Source organism: Galeopterus variegatus, unplaced genomic scaffold, assembly GCF_000696425.1.
Source record: "Galeopterus variegatus unplaced genomic scaffold, G_variegatus-3.0.2 Scaffold2398, whole genome shotgun sequence".
NCBI classification, from domain to species: Eukaryota; Metazoa; Chordata; class Mammalia; order Dermoptera; family Cynocephalidae; genus Galeopterus; species Galeopterus variegatus.
The window spans coordinates 94,656-104,013 of NW_007728509.1; the positions used below are offsets into that span (position 1 = coordinate 94,656).

The window sequence follows — 9,358 nt, forward strand, 5'->3', positions numbered from 1 at the left end:
GAGCTCTGAGGCTTTCACAAAGTTGAGAGACTTGTTCAGTTGATAAATGGTGGGGGGGACTCAAAGTCAGATCTGTCTTCCTCCGGGTGGTGCGTTCTTAGCAACTAAGCTGTGCCTGGATGGCTCCATTTCTGGCTTTGCTCCAGTGGCTTCCTTCTCTGTAGGAGCATCCCTTTTCTGCATCTATTAAAAACAAGCCTTTTATTAAATGTCTCCCTTTCCAGGAATCAAGATCCTTTCCAGGGTCAAAATTTGATGATCCCCTGATTCTGTCCCAATATAACCCATGTTGCCACTTCCAGCACTAAACGTTCACTGCCTTCAAGGAGACTTTGCTCTGAATTAACTTTAGTAACATTGAAGTCACTAACAGAAAGCCGCAATTATTACACATTTAAGACTGTCGAGTTCTTCTTGAATGCCTGTGGCTTCCAAGTTGGCTCGACTTTCCTAAAAACAACGCAACACAACATCTGGCACTGTCAAGAAATGGAGGTAAATTTACCAGACTGCTGACACTTATGCCCTGAATGTCAACATTTATTTCTTTGTAGAAAGGAAATGTTCCATGATTTATTCTTCCAGTGTATGTATAATACCTACGTATTGCTTTTATAATGGAAAATTTCATTTAAAAAGTTGAGTTTAGTAAAACAAAATAAATAATCTTGGTAATATATACAGTTGGCCCTTCATATATGCTGGCAGAACCAGTGTATATGGAGGGCTGACTAAGGGCCTTGAACATCAGTGGGTTTTGGTATCCATGGGGGTCCTGGAACCAATCCCTTGGGGATATGGAGAGCCGACCGTATTGAATGCTTTCCTGCCTTCCTAATTGAGCCCCAATTCTTACTCCAAAGTGGTATGACATGATGGTTGAAACCATGGGTTTGGGACTCAAACTGACCAGGGTTAGAATCTTGGCATGGCCATTTACTTAGCTCTGGGACCTTGGGCAAGTTGCTTAGCATCTCTGAGCCTCAATTTCCCAGGAGGGAAAACAGAAATGTTGACAGCATCTACCTCCCAGGGTGGTTAGGAGGATTACATGAGATGATTAATGTGTGTAAAGCCCTGACCATAGTGTCCAGCACCAGCATCCAGTTAATGCAGATTTCCTGATAATTCTGTGGTATTCTTAATATTCTGTTGCAAGTGCATGGTTGCCCCCAGGACTCCTGAGGTACCTAAGACTCTTTACTGTGGATCTGAATTCAAAGGTCCTTGGGGGTTTGCTGTATAGCTCAGTTGGTTAGAGCACAGCCTTGTAACAGCAAGGTCGTGGGTTCTGATCCCCATATCAGCCAGCTGCTCAAAAAATAAATAAGTAAAAGGTCCTCAGATTTCTGTGCCTGTTCTTTTCCTCCCCATCTTTCCAATTTTATTTTATTTAATCTTTTGTGATTGAGGTAAAACTTACACACAGTAGGGTGTACCGGTCATAGCTTACAGATCAGTGAACTCCTATCTATGTGTGTACCAGGTAACCACCACCTGGATTAAGATAAAGGACATGGCTGGCACCCCAGTGGGCTCCCTCATGCCCCACCCAGCCAGCAACCACTTCCCCCAAGGCAAACTCTATTCTGACATCCATCCCCACAGCATAGTTTTACGTCTTCTTGAACTTCACATAACTGGAAAGCACAGTATGAACTTTGTGTCTGGCTTCTTTTGCTGAACATTATATCCAGGAGATTCAAGTAAATTGTTGAGGGTAGCACCAGGTTGCTCTTTTTCATTGCTGTGTAGTATTCCTTGGTATGAATATTATCACAGTCTCTATCCATTCACTGACTGATGGACAGTGACTTGTATCCAGCTTTTGGCTATTATGAAAAATGCTGCTACTTTGAGTGTTCTTGGATGTGTTTTTTGATGGATGAAAATACTCACTTCAGTGGCAGATTTGGAATTGCTGGTTCATAGGGTATACGTATGTTTAATTTTAGCAGATACTTCCAGTCATTTTCTAAAGTGGCTGCTCCATTTTATATTCCCAACAGTGACACATGAGCATCCCAGTTGCTCTGTGTCTTTACCAGTACTGCGTGGGATGAGTCTTTCATTTTGACCATTCTGGTGGGTGTGCAGTGGCTATCTCATTGTAGCTTTAATTTCCTTGATGACTAATGATGCTGTGTATCTTTTTATGTGCATGTTGTTCACTGGGACCCCATTTCATTCCTATATTCAGTTATGCTGTTGAGGTGGAGATTATTATACCTATAGCTCTATTGAGGAAACTGAGGCTGCAGGTGGGGTTGGGGTGTCACCCAGCTATTAAGTGGCAGAGTCAAGATTTGAATACTTGACCCAAAAGGGTACCCTCCTGTTAGCCAGCAAACTGGGGGAGGGGTATTATTTTTCTAACAATTCTCTAATCAGAAACTTTTTCTAGCAAAAACTTAATAAAGATTTCTTTGAATGGTCACCTCTGCTAAGACAACTTCACATGTGGGTGGATCTCTTTTCAGGGTCTCCAACACTGGATCTGATAATCCTAGGAGCTCAGCTTCTGCAGTTCTCCTACAGCTTCCAAATGGCCACGTGACCCCATTTCTTATCTTTCCGACCTCTCCCCATTTTTAGGCTCTGACTTCAGTAATATTGTTTAGGTGTTGATTCCCCTGAGGGTCTTTTTTTCTTTTGTCTGTCATATTTTCTGATGATTCCTTTAGAAAGAAAGTTTCCCCCAATAGTGTAGCAATACATGTATACTGTGGAACATTTGGGAAAACCAAAATTCACCTGTTTCCTTTCAATTATTTTATCTGTGTCTACTTATTTATTTTTTAAACCATAGTTAAGATGCTGGGCTATAACTTAGTTGAAGCAATGGCTGTAATTTTGGAGGTAATGCATGTAATTTTGTAGAGCAGTCACATTCAAGGGACACACTATGAAGACTTTACCCAGGAATGAATGTAAAGTAGGAGTCATTTGTTCTAAAACAAAACCAAAAAACCTTTTTTTTTTTTCCCCCTTTCTTTCAGAAGGCAGGAGGAAAAAAAAAAAGGCAGGGATGACTAAATGAAAGAGCCCGATTTCTGCCTTAGCTTTAAAGGCATCATCATGGCTGGCTTCCAACTCCACCAGAAGCCTTGGTGCTCCTGTGCTGTCTTGGTGTCCCCGTGCCATCCTTGTCCCTCTTGGAGACATTGCTAACTTGGTATCAAGCAATTTCAAATGTGCATCATCAAAATTTACAGGAAATGTATCCCTTTGTATTTTCTCCTTGACATTTCTCCCTGTTCTTCAAACTTTGCAAAAACCCCATGTTTTTAATGGCTTCATCATATTTCATCAAGGTTATAAATGATCAGATACCTAATCATTCCCTGATTGTTGTGTATTTAGGTTGTTCTCAAACTGTTTATGTGGTAGATGATAGATGACACAGCAGTGAACACTTTTGTCTGCATACTTTGATGTCGCATCTTGAGTACAGAAATCTTTGCCACCCTGTTGTAGGAGGCAGTTGTGAGATCTTGACCCTATAGAGGTTAAGAGCGTGAATGCAGGAGCCAGACAGGCCATGGTGTAACCTCAGGCATGTTCCATAACCTGTCTGTGCCTCAGTCTCCCTATCTGTAAAACTGGACAAAATAATAGCACTTACCCCACTCTGACTTAATATATGTCAGGGGCTCAGTAATTACCATAGAAGTGCTCGTTTTTATCATTTACCTGGAATCCTAGAAATCAGGTGCTGCTTGGGTGAAACATGCACAATTGAAGGTTTCTTATATATATTGCTGACTATATATATTGAGAGTGTGAAGCAGTCTCCTCTTTGCACCCCCAGACCTGAGCACTGTTATGGTCCATAGCTATGTGTGGATTGAACACTTCCTGGAGCAACTTCTCTCTGTGGGGTGTGAGCATCTCTTGGTTCTTATAGCTCTCTTTATTCTTCTGCCTCCCCCTCTAGGCTGTGAGCTCCTTGAGGGCAAAGACTATGCCCTAAGGATAATAATAGTGAATCCTTATCGAGCCTTTAGTTATGGATCAGACTCAGCACTAAGCACTTTGCTTGTCTGGCTCCTTTGCTCCTCCCAGTGCCCTTACGACGCAGGTATCTGTCTCAAACCTGGCCCTCAGGTAACAGCCACTGAATAGTACAGCACTCTTTCTCAAACTTGCCAGATCAAAAGGACCACCCAAAGCACTGAGGTGGAGGGGTGGATATTGAGTCCCAGCCTCACTCCTCACTTCTGGAGATTTTATCAGTCTGGGGCAGGGCCCAGGAATCTGTATTTTTGCCCCAAGTGAGCCTGTATGCTGAGGCCTTGTCTGGGCAACACTGTACGAGTGGCTGGATGATCCTGTGGTCCCCATAATACCTCACCTTGAGCTTTAGGCATCTGATCTGTCTTGTGCTGCTGGCTGGGAGGTTTTTTCTGGGCTATGACTGGAGTGCTCAGCCCAGGAGAGGAGGGCGACCAAGAGGAGGAGACATACAGAGTCTCATTAGCATGCAAGGCCCTTCTGTCACATCGCCTTTAATTGAAGCTGACGGGCTGGTGCATCTCTCCGGAATTTTCCACTCTCCCAGCCCTTCCGGAACTGGCTGGGTACCAGCCTGCCAAGGGGGACAAGGAAGGCACAGGGGCACTAAGGCATCTATCTGTCTGTCGGTATTGGAAGCCGACCACGATGGTGTCTCTAAACCAAGGTGGAAAGCGAGTTCTTTGAGCACCCTGCTGGCTTCTCCCATCTTCTGTTGAACCCCCACCTGAGCAGGCTGTGTTCTGCCCAGACCAGGGGGAGGAAGACCGCCAAGAGAGATTTTATGTATTTCTCAACTTGTAGCAAAGTCGACCTTGCACATGTTTCTCATGGTTCAGAAGATGTACAGGATAAAACGGAATGCCACCAGGAGGGTCCTCAGCTCTTGTGGCGCTCCTTAGCTGTTTCTGGGTGGCTACTCTGTATCTCCAGCACACTTGTACCATAGAGAAGATTTTAGGTGTCATCTAGCAATCTCCTGCCATGAAGAGAGGAATTAGCTCACTTCCATCCCATCCTTGCCCTCCCCCAAACAGCTAAATTGCTCTTTTCCATTGACTTTGTAGTTTCAAGTAATATACTGGCATCTTTATTTGTTTTGACCTTTTTGGGGGGGGGGTGAAATATAATGGAACATACAATAGTGACTGTAAAACACATATAACTATAAAGCAAACACCCATGTAGCCACCACCCAAGAAACAATACTGTCAACACTTTAAAAAAAGCCTCCCCCCAGTGAAGCCACTTACTCTGACTTTTGTAATAATTGTTCTCTTGCTTTTCTTTAGAGTTCTTTTCATCTTTGTACGTATCCCTCAACATTTAGATTTGCTATATGTATTATTCCGTGCCTGCATCTTTCCTTTAAAGTTGTTAAGCCAGTCCAATCTGAGGCGTGTAGCTGTGGCTCATGTGTGTTCACTGCTGTATAATCATTGTTCTAATTGACCGCAGTTTGTTTACCAGTCAGCTGTTGATGGACATTTGGGTTGTCTCCAGTTTTCTACTCTCATGAGCATCCTAATTCTTGTCTCCCAGTACATGTGTTCAAGACTTTTTGCAGGGGATATGGGAGGGGAATCACCTGGGCCCATTGTCCGACTTAGTTTTACTTGATAACGCCAAAGTTTTCCAGTGTGGGTGCACCTCTGGATATTCTGACATTATGGTGTAGGGTGGGCCTGGGTTTTGGGATTGGTCAAAGCTCCCCAGGTGATCCCAGTGTGAGGCTCCACATCCCACCTTTATTTCCAGCCCAGCAACTCCACTCTCTCGGCTCTCCACTCTGAAGGAGTCCTAGTTCATTCCTTTCCACTTTCCTCCCTCAAGATTTCTGTGTGATGATCTGAAAGAGATAATAGGGGCCTTTCCCCAGGTAAGGTCAGAGTGTAGGGGATGGGTAAGAGAGGTTATCAGGCATGGACAGGAATTGGTTAAAATACTGGGACAGAGGTGTGCAGGTGAATTCTTCCTTCAGGCAGAGCTGAGGAAAACTAAAGAAAACCCAAGGAAATTCCTCCTAGAAGCAAATCCTTCCCTGCTACTAATAGCCTCCAGCATCTGTCTGCCAAGTTGTAGGCCAGAGAACTTCAAACACCTTAAGTTTTGAGACTCCTAGGCAGCCAGCATGATGCTTAGAAGCCTCCTTGGAGGGTCTTACAGTCACGTTTCTTTGAAGGAATTCCAACATGGCCTGATTCTCAATCCCGGCTGAACTTCAGCAACACACAGGAGCTTTGAATAAATATTGCTGCCTAGGCTCCAGGCCAATTTCATCAGAATTTCTGGGTTGAGACCCAGGCACCAGTGATTTCAGAAGCTGACCACGTGATTCTTATCTGTAGCCGGGGTAGCAAACCAGTAGTCCGGGGGTCTCAAACTTTAACTAGTGTTCATCAGAATCACCCAGAGGGCTTGTTAAAATGCAGATTGCTGGGCTCCCCCCCAGTTCCTGATTCTGTAAATCTGGAATGGGGCCCTGAATTTGCATTTTGTCCTCCACCCACACTTGGAGAACCATCTCGCAGGTCTGAAGTTTCACCTGCATGATTTTTACCTGCGTAGCTCCCCATGAGGATCCAGAGCAACCCGGCTGTGTGCACCTCTTCCCAGCTGTGTTATGTAGGTAGCTTGAAAGAGGCTATGGAAATGGCAAATGCTACAAGTCAGGACTTCCCCCCAGCCCCAGTCGATTGTTAAACATTTCCCAGCATATTATGGATCAGTGCGATACTGGGAGAGCACTTAGCAAGGTGTGGAGCATCCTTGGCTATGAAGGAATCAAAGTCATCATTAGTAAGGTCTAGGTGCGCACAGGGTCTTCGTTGTGGTTGCCTGTAGAGCTTCCATATACATAAGGAACAGAAAAGGTATATACAGTGAAAAAAATTAAAAGAAAATTCCTGTGACTGCAGGCTCTAAGTATTAATAATATTTTTTCTGATTTCAGTTAGTAATACAATTATTAGTAGCACGCAAAACCAAATAATGCATTATACATTTTGATAGTTATTAAACATAGAAAATAAAGGAGACTCTGGGAACCCTCACCATTCCAAACTGCCTTTTTGTTTGGCACTTGGGAGTTTTACACCCTGGCCAAGACAGAGACAGATAGGAAAGGAGGACCCATATAAACCTGCAACTGCATGGCCTTGCATGGCTGCTGAAGATCTGGAAGTTGATTTCCTTTGAATGAACCATGACTGAGAGCCCTTGGCAAGTGTACCCTCAGTTCGAAGATGCTTAGCTGGTCTGTGCTGCTGAAGACATCACCCCACTTCCATCAGGAAATAACTGCATTCCATGTGACGGTGTCCATACCTCACCTGTGCTGACATCTGGCAAGTGTAGGCCGCTAGGTCAGGACCAGGAGGCAGATTCAACTGAAACCTCTGCCCACAGGATAACAACTCCCAACTCCCTGTCCACTTGAACAATGCTCTCCACAACCAGGGCCTGCGACCTTGCTCAATAACCTTTCTGGCACTTGGACACTAGAGGCAAAGATGTATTACAAAAGAGAGGGTCTTTCCAAAAGGATCCCTCCCCCAGGGGACTGGGTTTCCATATTTAAAGGGACCTTTATCTGTTTGGATTAAAGTTCCCTTACAGTGTCATGCTCTGTGTCCAGCTAAGTTTATTGTTTGGCAGACTCAGGGAATCACTGGGATCACATTCTTGTCCAGACCGTGACAGAGGATAAAAGTTCTCTTTTGACCTTGTCATCGACCCCAACGATACCCAAGTTTTTCACTTTGGGTGGGTGGATGGGAAAAAGGTTGTATGCTGACAGATTGGGTTGGGTTGAATGCCTGCAATCTGTCTTCAGTCAAACTTCCTTCTTTCAGTACTCTGACCCGCAACTCATACTTTTGACCTTTTTTTGAACTGAATTAAGAAATGCCATGAACAGTCCAGGAAGTAGTTTTGAACATTCAGGTGTTGCCCTTAGAGCACAATGGCCCTGTGTTCTTCCTGGTGGATCGTCGGGCAGGACCACAGGAGGCGCCCAGTGGGTTTCGGTGCAACTGACCTTGTTCACACATCACAATTTCCGGTTTCCAAATGATAACTCTATGTACATAAATTGATCCTTTCTCTCTCATTTCTTTGCAGTGAAATGCAAAATGGAGGATGAGGAGGCACCTGCAGCCAAGATTCCAGCACCTTAAGCACTGTTGGTGTCTTTTCCTGTCTGAGCATGAATTACTCCATGCAAAGAAAATGTCCCAATTATGCTTCCTCTATTGTGATTTCTTTAACAAGACTGGGTACATGGGAAAATGGAATCGTTTCCATGCAAGATAGGATTTGCCGCAAACATACTGTAGTGCAGTTTATAAAAGAAAATACCAGTCTTAACTTTCTGCATCATCCCCAGTTTTTATTCTTCCATCCAGATTATTTTTTCAGTGCTTCGAGAGCATCCTTCCTCACCAATCCCTATTAATATGTACAATGAACTCTAGTCCCAAGAGATGTAGACATGTTCATTACTAGTTTCCCACTTTTGGCTGCCTTTGCAAAGATCCATATTTTAATTTAAGTCACAAACCTCTGAGTTGGGTTTTAAGTTTACCTGATGACTATTCTTTTTTTTTTTATAAAAAAGACAATATTTTTTATAATCATTTCCAAAGGAGACAGGTCATTAACTTTTTCTGCGAGCCCAACAAGATGAAGCATTTAAACCCAGACTGGAATAACAAAGGATTTTTTGTGTCTAGGCCCCAGAGTATTATAGAAAGTTCCTGCTTTTATGGTAAATTAACTTAGTTCCCTCATTTGTTCTGTGACTTGCTGTTAACCAGGATTCTCTCCATTCAAAATTCCACACGGCCTCGGAGCAGATCCAAAAGCCTAGATGCTGTATTGGGGGTATTTTGAAAAGCTACCACACATCTTAAGTAAATAGGAAAGCCTTTATTTTTGAGTTAAGAACAGCCTTTTGAAAATAAAACCTATCTGCCCATGCTTTACAACCTTTTAAATTTGTAATGTTTATATACACTCATTATGGTACACATTGATTGTCTTGAAATTTCTTTAACAATTTTTTTTTATAAGTATGCAACAGTCAGCCCGGGGAAGATAAAGGTACATTATAAAACACACATTAATACATTTAATAAATATATATTATCTATCAAAAATGAGCCTTAGCTCTTTATCAGTTGATTAAAAAGCACCTGCTGAGAACTCTTGTAAGCTGGTATAATCATTGCATCATTGGATTATAAAAGCCACAATGCTCCCTTTCAGCTTGGGGTTCAGCCAGAGGCTCTCCACTCTGCCTTGGCCAACCAAAAAGACCACCCTGGTTTACACTTTTTCAGTG

General features: G+C 43.3%; 1 protein-coding gene across 1 annotated transcript in view; it reads left to right on the plus strand.

The window, feature by feature from the left end:
- Nucleotides 1-9,219, plus strand: part of LOC103597716 (IQ domain-containing protein K-like) — a gene marked incomplete at its 5' end in the record, with an annotated part of 79,034 nt that extends 69,815 nt beyond the window's left edge. The window contains one exon of the mRNA XM_008581584.1: nt 8,137-9,219. Coding sequence (XP_008579806.1) covers nt 8,137-8,192 — 56 coding nt within the window. The remainder of the gene's footprint in view (nt 1-8,136) is intronic.
- Nucleotides 9,220-9,358: the final 139 nt, after the last annotated feature.